At 43.6% G+C, this 14632-nt stretch overlaps 1 protein-coding gene across 4 annotated transcripts in view; it reads right to left on the reverse strand.

Moving 5' to 3' along the window:
• Positions 1-1312: 1312 nt before the first annotated feature.
• ARHGAP21 (Rho GTPase activating protein 21) overlaps positions 1313-14632 on the reverse strand; it is a 291419-nt gene continuing 278099 nt past the window's right edge. For all 4 annotated transcript variants that reach the window (XM_063921621.1, XM_063921620.1, XM_063921622.1 and 1 more), the window contains 4 exons: positions 14369-14474; positions 10766-10797; positions 5205-5841; positions 1313-3061 (listed from right to left, as the gene is read on the reverse strand). In XM_063921621.1, the coding sequence (XP_063777691.1) occupies positions 2208-3061; positions 5205-5841; positions 10766-10797; positions 14369-14474 (1629 nt within the window). In that variant the 3' untranslated portion in view covers positions 1313-2207. The remainder of the gene's footprint in view (positions 3062-5204; positions 5842-10765; positions 10798-14368; positions 14475-14632) is intronic.

Here is a 14632-nt window from a genome sequence, read left to right on the forward strand (position 1 = left end):
TGCAGTGAGCCTGTTGCCAGCAGGTCTCACTGAAAATAAAAAACCTATTTAAACTTTTACTCTAAGCAGCTCAGGAGAGCCACCTAGATTGCACCCTTCTCGTTCGGGCACAAAATCTAACTGAGGCTTGGAGGAGGGTCATAGGGGGAGGAGCCAGTGCACACCAGCTAGTCCTAAAGCTTTTACTTTGTGCCCAGTCTCCTGCGGAGCCGCTATTCCCCATGGTCCTTTCGGAGTCCCCAGCATCCACTAGGACGTTAGAGAAATGGCAGCGGGACTCCTGCCATCACAACCAGGCTGCGCTGGCAGAATGCTTCCAGTTTCTGCAACCACGCTGTAACAGGAGCACAATCGCAATTACAGTGGGTAGGGGGTGGGTAGCATGCTGGGCGGCCTTGCGCTGCGTTGGGTGGCCCCAGAATGCGATTGAAAGGATTGTAGGTTCTGCTAAAAAGCAGAATCTGCAATCCTTACTGAATTAGGCCCTATATATGACGGCACTAGGACAGATCACCCACATAACCTTCAATGCTTCCCATACTAATTACATCCTCTCTACAGTCCAAACATAACCTCACATATTGTCTTTCTTGACTTTCACATCCTCCTGACTGGGGCTCCGATTTGGCCCTAGTATTTGTGAAATGCGCGCAATGCGAGTCAGGGGGGGCGTGGACTCACAGCACGCCCCCATTACTATGGAAACACACGTCCTGGTGTCGGACACAATGTATGGGTGGTGCCACGAGTCAGGGGGGTGTGGACTCGCGGCATGCCGCCATTTCCATGGAAACGCACGGATCAGAGAGCCAGAGGCACGGCCTTCCCAGCTCTCTGTGGGACCGGACCGGTCCACCTGCCCTTCTGGCATTTGCCAGATGGGCAGTCTGGCCCTGCTCCTGACCCTTGGCCAACATTGCTGTGTGACCATATCATACAGTCCATTAAACAACCTTTATACAATAGGCAGCCTATCTCCCTATAGATAGTGCACTAAACACAATTTTGAGTCTTTTTTTTCTCTTTTTTAAATCCAATGCAGCTGTAGTAGTGGTTGGAACTCCAGAACTGTGGTGGTTCAATTAGCACGACTCTGCTAATTTGGAGGAGGGGGGATGAGGAGATAAATCAATGTATGAACCAAAATAACCCTTAGATTGCACCAGTTATCTCAAACAATTACAGAAAAACAATTTACAATCTTACAATTTTTTTCTGAGAAAGAAAATGGTAACAGAAAATGCTCATCCAACCTTTAATATTAGTTTTTTTTACCCTATAATTTAAATTACATTTTGAGTACTTAAAAAAATAAATCACCAAATTAATTTTATTTCCAGTGTTTAAAGTGGGTATGCACACAGGCATGGTACAAGGTGGTACGAGATCTTCATGCAGAATTATACTATTTTCAATGAAAGAAAACCAGTTCCACCCAGGATTTACTATCTACATGCCTATCTTACAACATTTATATCAAATCTGGTATCGGTAGATACACAATGTGTATGTACATAAGTTAACGTATCTTACAGAAAGATTAAAAATTCAAGTCACATAAAACTAAAAAACAAAAAGAAAACAAAACAAAAACTGTATTAAAAGTTGGTATATAAAACTTGAAGAATCTACCGGAATGCATAACGAATGGAAGCACTGAGTCCACCTGTTAAAATCTGTAAAATTTAATGAAATCTGGAAACTGATAAAATGCTCTATTTGTTCACAGTAGGTTCCTCTAATTAGCGCGTAACAATATGGCACCCTAGCACACCAGATGAATTCATGAGGCACTTTTCTTCATGACTAAACCAAAAAAGGACATTGTTACATGCTGAACGTCTGCTAAATGAGAAAACCCCGGGTTACGGAAACCATGTATGCACAAAGTTAAGCAAACGATTTGTTCAGATTTTACAAGAACTTCCATCAAGAAGGAGTTGTGTTTTGTTTTTGTTTTGGCCACTCTGAAGACTTTCCACAGGGCCTATGAATGAATTCAGCCCTCACACAGACTGCAGAACAGAAAAATAAAAAATAATTCAGGCACAGAACGATATACAATAGACTGGAATTTTACTAAAGACCTAGGCAAGCTTTAGCTCGCCAACTGTCGTCATACTACAATACAAGTCCCATTGGCAACCGCTCGGTATTCACGTTGCCTATCTTGGAACTTTTGGACAAAAAGCTGCAGTGGAAATCATTTAAAGGTACTGGTAGAACCGGGATCTGGCCACCCGAGTACCAGAAAGTTTATGGGGGTGAGCATCAACAGCAGGACTAAAGTTATTTTTGTTTTTGCTCTGGTAGCTCTCGCCATTTAGTGTATCAGCTGATTGTAAGGATGTCAAGTGGGATATGTTTTCCGTTACGTTGCTGGGTGTGGCTACGTTGACTTGTGACGGAAGAGATGTACGAGAAATTGGCGTTGATGAGTCTGTTATTTTACTGTTCTCTAAAACCAGCTCCTCTGCATTGAGTTCAGATGTGCTAGTACGTAAACGTTCTCGTGCAAGCCACTCTGAGATCGAGAGGTCTTGCGATGGACACTTTGGCTTCAGTCGATCCATGGCAGAAAGTTCAGCCTCTTTACCCCCGTGTGCTGGTTCATGGATTTTCCAAGAATTTAAAAAGCTTATTTCAGCAAAGTCTCTCTGTCCCCCTAGTGTGTGCCGCCGCCTAATATTTTTCTTCTTTCGGTTTTCGGCGGCACGTTCTTTTTCGCTTCCGGTCCCAAACATGTCGTCTGCAGATGCTTTCATACGCAATTTAAGCCTATCTGTTATTTTAAGCCTCCAGCCAAGTTCCTGCTTTTCCGGTTCATTTTTTACAGACAAGTCCAAGTCGCGGGATGGCTCTTCTTTCTGGATTACCTCCACAACATTAGATGAAGCGGTGGTTTTGTCGCTCTTGCCTTCATTTGAACATTCGCTGTCTGTTTTTTGTCGTGTAGACTTTTTTCTTGATAAAGTGTCACATTCTATAAGTTTATGAGAGCTAAATCGTCGGCTGTCCAACCGGGGAGTTGTGCTGTCCTCTGTGCAGCTGGCGCTTCCATCTGAAATGGAAAAAAATAGGATATAGAATTAAATGAACGTTAGGTTTTCATGCGTTATCCATTCATACGGACGTGTGCACCATAGACTGTGACCTTTCACACATACAGATGTGTCCTTTTACACTGTGGCATCAGTCACGCCAAACACCCTCACGGCACACTAGGTCATGAGCGCCTTTCTCACTTAAAATGTGCATCTTATTCGTATAAATAAAACTGGAAGCGTCAACACTACTAGATAGCACGGTTATAATTTGATGTGCGACATTTGGAAATCTGTGTGTGAATTAATCTGCATCTGTAAAGAAGTGCTATGATGCAGTGGCCTCAACTTTTTGTCATGCAAAGTTCCGTTGTGCTTCATCTGCGATTTTGTACATGTTTAAAACTAATTTCAGTGTGGTTAAAGTCGCAGGCCGGAGTCTCTAGTACACTGTGAGGTTTCGCTCCAACTGAGAATGTTAATACTCCTCTCAGAGTGGCTCTGTCGCCCTAAGCATCTCGCTCTGTATGGCGTAGAGACACGGTGTATGAGGACACATCTGTATATATAGTGCTGAAAACAGCTATTGTTTTTCGATGTTAGTTATTTTTAAAACTGTTCTGGTAGTAATGAGCCCTATGTAACCTAAAAGGAAGATTTTCATAGTTAAATTTATATATTTGTAAATGCTAGAACATGAGGCAAGTTATGTAAAATTGCTGCTCTATGAGTTGTGTCAAGACCACCACACACGGTTAGAAACCAAAAGGAGATTTTCTATCCACAGATAAAATTGCTAAATCAACGAAACATTTATTCTTTCTCAAGAAATGGCTTTATTTCTGTGTCAGCATGACGGCAACAAAGCAGGACCGGTAAGAAGATCAAATGAGAGCTGCGAAAGGGCCAAAAGTCAGGACATCACCACCAGATGGTGCCAAATAAAAGATGAGATATGATGGCATATGGTATGTATATGTTCGCTTTTGTCATCATCGATGTCCTCACCGGAGGGGAGTTGCATCATGCTTTGGAGAGAGAAATACAACAGTTTCCCAAAGCAACCAAATTAGCTTCTGTCATTTCAGAGACTGCGCTGGATAAATGACAGGAGCTGGGTGGTTACTGCAGGCAACCACTTTGTGTCCATGTCACCTAGAGGAACCAAATTAACTTAAAAACAGAGCTGGGCTGGTTTCAACCAAATATTTTTTTTATTATTCTTTGACTACTGGCACGGCGCCAAGACATTTTAAATAAAGGCTATTATACTAAAAAAAAAAAAAAAAAAAAAAAAAAAAAAAATTTTTTTTTTTTTATACAAAATGTTTTTCTTCATGGTACTAGAAGTCTTAGCATGGTAGCACCTCTTATTATGTTTAAAAATAGGGTGTGCAGTCCAGTCCCCCTCCTTTTTATGACAGGAAATTGCACAGGAGCAGCCTTGCTAGTGGCAGTGTGAGGACTATAAGGAAAGAGATGAGGGCACAGGTCGGTAACCAATCCAGGAGTCAGTGCTCTGAGAGGTGGTACTCGGGGATTAGTAGGCGAGAGTCACCGCAGTGTAGTGTGTGCAGGGGACTGGGAGCAGGAGATCAGTCCTGCAGCTGCATAGGGACAGATGGGTGAGGGAAATACCAGACATAGGTTGCAGTAGTAGAGGCTGGAGATGAGGATGGATAAGTAGTTTGATTGCATCCAAGGTAAGAAAAGGAAGCATCCTGCCTATATATTGCAGGTGGAGAACAAGGATTATACATTGGACTTTGAGCAAGCATAGAGGTGTAGAGAGTCACACTGAAGGGAGGAGGGGGTCTTTATAGGGGGGTTACTACCTTGCCAGCAGGAAGCGGCCAGTGCCATCTTCCTAGTGATATATGGAAGTCGGCTGATCTAGCTCATGAGCACTTTAGAGCAAAGACTCTGGCACAGTGCCAGAGTCTTTGCTTTCAATGTGCGGGCGATATCTTTCCGAAGATATCACTGGGAAGATGGCACCGGCCTTAAGTATTGGACCCTCAGCAGCCTGGGCCAGAGTGATTGGAAATGAATGAATATTGATAATAAAGTGGCTTGTTTCGATCTTAAACCTAGTTTTGTGGCCATGACGACTGCGTGTCTAAAAGGATAAATGGATACGTTTGTCACCAGCATCCTCACCTTTGCTGTCTGCCACAGACTGAACCTCGTGACTTAACTGGTTCGGTTCCAGCCCAACCAAGTATGATGATGCTGTAGAGTAGTCCGAGGTGATGGAGATCATATCTGCGGACACAGAGTCACTGGCGGTTCCGTCAGGGGTGATGATGATTCTCGGTTTTGGTCTGTGCGCGGGGGGCTGGGATGAAGTGCAAAGTACAGTGTGCGAGTCAGTCATGCTATCCAGGCAAGTGAGCATTGGTTCGTTATCAGATGGCACAGCCAGTCTCAGATCTGAGTATGTGTTGTGTTTTGGAGGAGAGGTTGGCTCATCGGAAGGCGTACTGTCCTCTCTCAGTTTATCGTCAGCGTACGCACTCTGGTTAGTCTTGCTGAGGCTTTCTGCGTTTTTCTGCGTCCGTGCTTTGGGTTTTAGAGGCACTTGTGCAGCTGATAAAGGTGGCAATTTGCTACTGTCTGGCTTTCGGGCGTCCACAGGAGACAGGTCTTTCCTGTAAAACACATTGTCCAGCTCATCCTCCGAGCTGCTCAGCTGGGGCTTATCTTTCGGTTTCTTACGATGTCGGCTGGCAGCAGCAAAGATGGAGGCCACTAGCAATTCTCTGCTATACTGATCTTTCCCAGATCCCCAAGAACCCTGCAAAATGCAAAGGAACACAGGTCATTCATAACTTTAGGCCCAATTGTATATTTACATGTACGGTATATTCCTCTATATAGCTACAGTAGTGTGTACAGTCACAAACCACCTATAACACATACAATAACTGTTGAAGGTTAGCACAGCAACATCATCGTTGGCTGGACCTCACCACACTTTCAATTCCCCCTCACTGTAGTCAGAAACAAATGGGGTTTCCTGAACCCTTTGAGACTCCACCTGCTGCATAAAACCAACTGATGCAAAATAACAAATGCATAACAAGCACCCTTGATCACATCCTCAGACTTAAAAAGACGACCATTATGTTTTATCATCACACTCAGCTCCTCTTGTTATTTCTACAGAGAGGACTGTTTCCAGTGCCCACAGCTGTTGGGTTCTTCTTTAATGTCAATGTCCCTCTAGATCTAATTAGGAAATCACCACGATGGGCTCTGGTCCTGATCCCTGTCTGAGGTTACAGCCCCTAATAGAGTATATAGAAGATGCTACTTGCTCCAAAAGGTATTGTTTATACACAGGGGGTTATTCAGGTTTGTTAGCAAACCAAAAATAAAGTTAGCACTTGGGAAAAACCATGTTGCACTGCAGGTTGGGCAGATGTAAAATGTGCAGAGATTTAGATTTTGGTGGGTTATATTGTTTCTGTGCAGGGTAATTACTGCTTAATTTCTACACTGCAATTTAGATTTAAGTTTGAACACACCCCACCCAAATCTAACTCTCTGCACATGTTACATCTGCCCCACCTGCAGTACAACATGGTTTTGCCCAATTGCTAACTTTTTTGGTTTGCTAACAAACCTAAATAAGGCCCATAGTGTACACTTGTAACAGGTAGTTGTATAGCATTCACTGTCACGCCTCTTACTCGGATGGAGTTGTTCTAGATACAGATGTGTCCTCATACATTTAGCTTCAATACGCAAGATGTCTGGTGTGAGAGAACCGCCATGTCCCGTGCAACACTGCTAGTGTTGGGTGTCTGTTTTTACTGAAATTTTGTCTTATTCACAACACAACGAATAGGGCGCACGAGGAGACTGTGTGTAACAGTCTATATATGGAGCAGAACAGAACTTGTATTAGAAAAAAGTTGCAGCTACTACATTGTAGCACAGGGGTGGCCAAACAGTCGATCGCGATCCGCCGCCCATCCACCCGAGGCGAGGAGAGTGCAGCGCGCGCCTCTCCTGCCTGCCGCCCTGCCCCTCAGTCTGGTCTCCGGCAGTGACGGCGGAGTGTATAGCTCAAATCAGGTGCCGGTTCGTTAGCCAATCAGAGCTCGCGGACCGGCGCCTGATTTGAGATATACACGCTGCCGTCTCCACCGGAGACCAGACTGAGAGGCAGGGCGGCAGGCAGGAGAAGCGCGCGCTGCCCACTCCACACACAGCAAAACGGTGAGCAGTACTATGGGGGCATATCTGGCACATGGAACAATGGGGGCATATCTGGCACTGTGGGCACATGGCACTATGGGGTCATATCTGTATCTGGCACTGTGGGGTCATATGTGGCACTGTGGGGTCATATCTGTATCTGGCACTGTGGGGGCATATCTAGCACTGTGGGGGCATGGCACTGTGGGGGCATATCTAGCACTGTGGGCACATATCTAGCACTGTGGGCACATATCTAGCACTGTGGGCACATATCTGTGTCTGGCACTGTGGGGGCATATTTAGCACTGTGGGCACATGGCACTGTGGGGGAATATATGTATCTGGCACTGTGGCGTCATATCTGGCACTGTGGGGGCATATCTAGCACTGTGGGGGCATATCTGTATCTGGCACTGTAGGGGCATATCTGTATCTGGCACTGTGGGGGCATATGTGTTTGAGGTTTTTACCTGTGGGGGCCAATGTGTTATTTCGTGCGAGACAGTCATTACACTCTGTGCAGCAAGGCTACGTCCCTTTTTTTTGTTATACCACGGCCCTTTTTTGGGCGCGCGCTATTATCCCACCTAGGTAGATCACAAAAGCTTTTCAGCTTTCAAAGTAGATCGCCGACTCCAAAAGTCTGGCCACCCCTGTTGTAGCACATCATGTACAGATTCAGAGACTCTGTTGCACACAATATACAAGTGTCTTATAGCAAATTAATCAGCACAGTCTCCTTGTGTGTCCCAGTCACATAACGTTGGCGAATAAGGCTCATTTAGGCAAAAAAAAAAAAGACACAAAAAGGACATATGATGCTAAAAAATTCTCACGCAACCTGGCGTGCCTAGAGGGGCTGTTTGGCTTGACAGCAGCAAAGAAGAATGATAACATATCTCTATAGAGGGCTAGAAATGTAAACACTAAGGCCCTCATTCCGAGTTGATCGCTCGGTATTTTTCATCGCATCGCAGTGAAATTCCGCTTAGTACGCATGCGCAATATTCGCACTGCGACTGCGCCAAGTAATTTTACAATGGAGATAGTATTTTTACTCACGGCTTTTTCATCGCTCCGGCGATCGTAATGTGATTGACAGGAAATGGGTGTTACTGGGCGGAAACAGGCCGTTTTATGGGCGTGCGGGAAAAAACGCTACCGTTTCCGGAAAAAACGCAGGAGTGGCCGGGGAAACGGGGGAGTGTCTGGGCGAACGCTGGGTGTGTTTGTGACGTCAAAACAGGAACGACAAGCACTGAACTGATCGCACAGGCAGAGTAAGTCTGGAGCTACTCTGAAACTGCTAAGTAGTTAGTAATCGCAATATTGCGAATACATCGGTCGCAATTTTAAGAAGCTAAGATTCACTCCCAGTAGGCGGCGGCTTAGCGTGTGTAACTCTGCTAAAATCGCCTTGCGAGCGATCAACTCGGAATGAGGGCCTAAATTCACACTTCCCAACTATGAGAGCTATCATTACCCAGTGGTTTCCTTGTGCCAATAATCTTTATCTATGATCTCAATCTACTTGTACAATCCATAATAGCTGTATACTGCATAAAAGTCATCTTTCTTTTAAGAACTCTCCTTAGTACTCTTAAGGACTTTACCTAATACCATAACGATGTGTATTAAATTCCAGATCTATTAACCTTGTCTCAGTTCTCCCCTCTCTCCCTCCCTAGTTCATGCCACTACTTTTATTACTCCTTGTCATCTCCTTCACCCCCTCATCTCCCCCTTTTTCTGTGTCTTCATCCCTCCCGCCCATTTTCTTCCACTTTCCCTCTCCTCCTCAAATCTTTTTCTATCATTACTTCTTTTCTCAGAATAATAAATACATTAATGGTTATACATGTATCAGACTACAACTTGCACGCATTGTTCTACCACTGGCTTCTGTTCTTTTCTTATGTATATTGTTAAAAACTCTGTTAATATAATGCAATAAAGGTTAAATAGGAAATATTGGTGGGCACGATGCACCATTCTGGAATGCACATTGTGACCATTGTGCAGAATTAAAATACTTTGTGAAAACAATCTCATATATTGTAAGGCAGAACTCCATTGTCCTAAACCACCACTAACTCAACACTTTTCAGTAGTCAGAATTATAAGACATAAACACATACAATTTTTTAAACCCCACTAAAACATTTACACATCACCATTTTATTGTGGCCCAGCACTGATTGCTACTTGCTGCAGACCGCACTCAATATAGGAACAGCAGCTATATTATAATACAGCATACGTTCTCAAACTCTGGGGCAGATATATTAAGCTTGGAGAAGTGATAAAGAAGTGATAAGTGGAATGTGACAACGCACCAGCAAATCAGCTCCTGTAATTTTTTTCAAACTTGTAATGATTGGCTGGTGCGTTACCACTTATCACTTCTTTATCACTTCTCCAGGCTTAATACATCTGCCCCTCTGTTCTCAGGACACCAAACATTTAAGGTTTTCCAGGTTTCCTCACAGGATCAAAAGTGAAATATTAGCTCCACTTGTGGATCTTTTAAAAAGTGTCAGTGAGTAATGACTACACCTGTGCAGCTGCTGGGTGACCTGGAAAACATGACCTATTTGGGGCCCTGAGAACCACTGCAATACAGTAACAGTCAGTTACCGCCTAGCAGGGAAACTATTGAATCGAAACCCTCCAAGAGACGGCATCATATAGAACATACTAAAGTTTGGACCCTACGGAAGATCACAGCCTGCTGGACCATGCTAATAAAAAAGTGTTGGCATCAGCTATTCTAGATATATTTGACCCTGGAGGTACCATGTTCTCTACCGCATCACTGTGTAAAAATATCTGGAGGTACCATGTTCTCTACTACATCACTGTGTAAAAATTAGTGATGAGCGGATTCGGTTTTACTCGGTTCTCAAAACCGAATCTTATTGGCTCACTGATGTCACGTGTTTTGGATAGCCAATAAGATTCGGTTTTGAGAACCGAGTAAAACCGAGTAAAACCGAATCCGCTCATCACTAGTAAAAATATCTTCTCCCTCATTCACATTTTTATATACATTTATAGACCAGAACTTGCACTCAGTCTCTCTCAGTTGAGATTATCTCCATCAGAGACAGACCATTCACTGGCCTTTGGGCAAGAGACGCTATAAGACCTATTATTTGGATACTTATAGGTTACAAGGTTCACCAACACATGGCAGAGGGATACCATACAGTTAACTAAGTACTACGTGAAAACTAGTAATCGGTCATGCTTTAAGAAGCACATTAAAAAACTCTACAATGAGCCTACATGTCCCAGGGCCAGAGGAGACATTTGGTGGAAAGCGAAACGGGTTTATATACCAAGTATTAGGAAATAGGTCTGAGGCCAAGTTGTGACCATTGGCGATGCTATGTTGTACGTTTGATAACTGGAACTTAAGCCGTCTGTGAGAACATTATAACTTAAGACTGGTTTTGATGATTGCTAAGAAGGTTGTATTAAAGATCTTGGACTGTTTTTGAGTTACTTACTTTAGATTTTGCCGAGTCACTAGTAGCGGAATCTGCAGTGAAAAGTAAACAAAATGCGTCGTCAGTGGTTCATTAGCGAGAGACACAGTGGCGACAATTAATGCTAGGCTTCATGGAAAGGACAAGCACACAACAAAATGTGTTAAAGCAGAAGAAAAGAAAGGGGATAGTCATAGCTCACAAAAGATGCAAGCTTCACCACAGAAAGCCACCGCCATGAAAGGATGCTGTGAATTGTAGGCAGAACCAGCTCAATGAGAGGAATGGCAAGGAACCCTGTACTCCAAAATAAAAAAACAAACAGACACTGATGTTTGAAAGACTCATCTAAGCACACTGATCTTTGCGGGAGGCTGACAAAAATTTAAATGGTTACGGAAATTAAACACCAAACAGACAGGCTACTCTAGGTCTGGGCTGTGCATCTGGCTCCCTGATATTGAAATACACAGCGGAACTTAAGTTGCAAATCTTTGAGGATTGCAGAGCCGGTGTGCAATCAATGCCGACTGCTGAAGAGTTAGCAACGGTTCAGCAGGACCGTATCATATTAAGATACATAACCACACTGCGCTACTGCTTTAATGGAATGAGTAATGAACACCAAATAATTATAGGGAGAGGAAATAGAGGCTAGACGAAAGTAAAGAGAGCAGAAGGGGGCCAGCTGGAGGCTCTATTACATTAATTGGAATTATATTTTTATGCGTACGTTTTCAGAATACAAGAGCTAAAGCCCCATGCAACACCCCCTATGAACACATGGCTAATGCTTGTGACTAGTAAGACTAGTAGACCATACCATGCTATCTCTCCTCAGGGTCTGCTTCAGAAATAACAAGAAATGGCAGAGAGACTTTAAGAAAGTAACATTGATCTGTTTAAAATAGGCTGAGCAGGAAACAAAACATTGTACAGTGCAGATTTTCTCAAGACTTTCAAATGTAAAAAAAATAAAAATAGGAAAAGGTAATGTCCATTCACAAAAAACGGGGATTTCTGCAGACAAGGCAGCTACAATGGGGGCAGCAATCGTCCTTCTTCCTACAGTTCCAGCTGTCCATCACTGACATCATAGAATCCACTAGTGACATCACTGTGTGATAGACTCCTCCCATTTCGCCTGTTTCAACATCAGTATAAATATCTTGGTTCAGTAAAAGGCAGTAAAACAAAACGAAAACCCTTGGCACTAAGAAACAATACCTACGTAGAGATAAAGGGATCGTTTTGGGGGTGAGGTAGAACATGCTTGGTTAGTGCAATAGCAGGTAGGGAAAGTTAGCTAAGAGAGCATGTGATACTAGTACTTAGCCAAGGAATAGGTTGCAAGTGGAAAAACAGAAGGAAGAGTAACTTTAGTATACACGTCGTAGCTGTGATTACACCCCTGAACCTTTAGCGTAACGGTCACTGGCTCACCCAGGTTGTTAATATTTTGTGGGCTGAAACAATATCCATGAAAATGGAAACAATCGACTCAGAGGAAACTAGTGACATCACTGAGACACAAACTGCCTCATGCCTCAGTCCTGTCACTAGGTAGCAGTGAATTGATGGCAGAATACGGGTACAGCCCGCAGAACGTCTGTCTCCTGTGTGAGCAGGAGGCAGCTACACTTTGAGTTGAAAAACACATGGCTCTGTGTGTTGTAACATTACACCTTTGGTTAAAGGGCCCCTTAAGGCATTTATCATGAAATATAACAATACACATGCAACTTAATCTCAATCACTCCTCCTACAAAAAAGCAATAAGTGAAAAGAACCGCAAACTGCTTTGAAACACTATGGGGAAAATTCAGTACTCAATGAGATGCCAGTGTGTTGTACGGCTGTACACCTCAGCATATATTATTCTAGCCAAGCACTCCTTTTCCCATACACCTCTATGGAGATTAGTATGAGATCCTGGAGGTCGAGATCCTGGCGGTCAGGAGACAGACGCCGAGATCCCGACAGCCAGGATACCAGCGGCGAGCGTATCGCGTACCCTTGCGGGCTCGCTGCGCTCGCCCTGCTTCGGGGCCCAGTGCAGGATTCTATTTTCCCTCAGGTGGTGGTAGTGACCACCACCCGAGTGGGGATACCAGCCGGCAGTTGGGATTCTGACCGCCGGTGTTTCGGCTGGTGTCGGGATTCTGGCGTCGGGATCCTGACAGCCAGGATCCCGATCGGTGGTCAATTAACTGCCTCCACCTCTATGGGGTGCAAGAGAAGATCAGCAATGTGACTAACTGGAGTGTTTTGCCTGACCGTTGCAGGTGGTACTCCAAGGATTTCACAGGGAACTGAATCTAACCATATGACCCAAAGATACCAAGAGTTTTTTTTATTTTACATGCACTTTAAAGAGTTTGTCTTTATTTAAAAGGTTTATTTGGTTATTCTCATGCTCCCTTCAATGCAGAAGTCACTGGTCTTTATCTTGTACTGATCTGGTTTAAAGTTGATCCTATATGCACAGTGTTCGGATTCTGCAAGATAACGCAGCCATTCCACTCTATCAAACTCTTAGCATTCTGAGCAATAGACACATTATAGAATAGATACATTTCTTTCAACTATCTGGATACATGAGTCCCAATAACCAGACTGATTAAAATTACTTTTACTTTTAGGAGTCAATATAATTAGGTGCGAGCTGGGACCGGCACCATTCTCAAGGCGAACTCTCATTGTGAATTACATTTGCAATCCAATTCCAAACGAGCACTGTTTTTCTACCCCCGAGCAGGAGTAAAAAAAGGAAAATATTTTTTAGGGAATAATGTCAGATACAGTGCAGAACCACTGGTACTCCCCCCTCCCAATGAGTAATCATGCATTTGGAGGGGTTTAAATAGCATTGTTTGGCCAATGAACACCAGTCAGTTTTCAGGGGAATTTCTCTAAAAATAAAAACAACAACCCAATAATGGATTAAATGATGTGTGCCATGTATGTAGAGGTGTTGAATTGATAAGAGAGGGGTTTTACATCTTGCAGATGAGAGGTAAAAGTGTTTATTCCACCTTTTTACAAACTGGAATAACAACACAGAAACGGCTGGCGATATGGTCCTGCTCTCAGTTCATGCACTTTTCCCAGTGTTGTAGAGGTGCCGCACCTCGCAGCAGGGAACACCAACTGGCATTTTTAAACTGGATCTCATCTTTCTTGTGTGCAGGCACTCTTGTGATGTATGCGAGTCTCATGATGCAAACTCTCTCCTAATTGCACTAACCCCTTAGGACTATGCCCCAACGTAAGATTGAGGACAATATTTCCTTCACTACGATTGTACTTTTAAAAAAAACTGTATTTAAAAAATATATCTTTGCATAATGAGAAAAACTCTAGGCATGCTCATTTGTGGGTTATATGCAGTAGCGGGGATCACCTCGTCCACAGATCTTGTCCCAATACGTATTAGCAGATGCAGAAAGCTTGTAACAGGATGCACTTTAATATAGCTACAATATACTGTACAACGAGGAAGGAACGTAAAGGGATATAAAGCAGAATTGTACGATTAGAGAGACATTGAGAAGAACCCAGAGAAGCAGCAGTGTGCGCATCATTAGCCTGCGGGGTAACGCTGTCTGCGCAGGCAAGAGTTACCTGATACGTCTCCAGGGGATAATCCGGTCCTTCCAATGTTGGGGAGCAAATGATCTATGTTTGGCACTGGCTGAGACTCTACTGTGCTTTCCTCCTGTACAGCTGTCTACAGTTAATAAACAGAGATCTCTTCAACATCGTTACACACAAACTTATAGCTATTCTAAAGACACTTTATAAAATAATAAAAGAAAAAGAAAAAATAAGAATTTACTTACCGATAATTCTATTTCTCATAGTCCGTAGTGGATGCTGGGGACTCCG

This window comes from Pseudophryne corroboree, chromosome 5 (genome assembly GCF_028390025.1).
Source record: "Pseudophryne corroboree isolate aPseCor3 chromosome 5, aPseCor3.hap2, whole genome shotgun sequence".
Lineage (NCBI taxonomy): Eukaryota > Metazoa > Chordata > Amphibia > Anura > Myobatrachidae > Pseudophryne > Pseudophryne corroboree.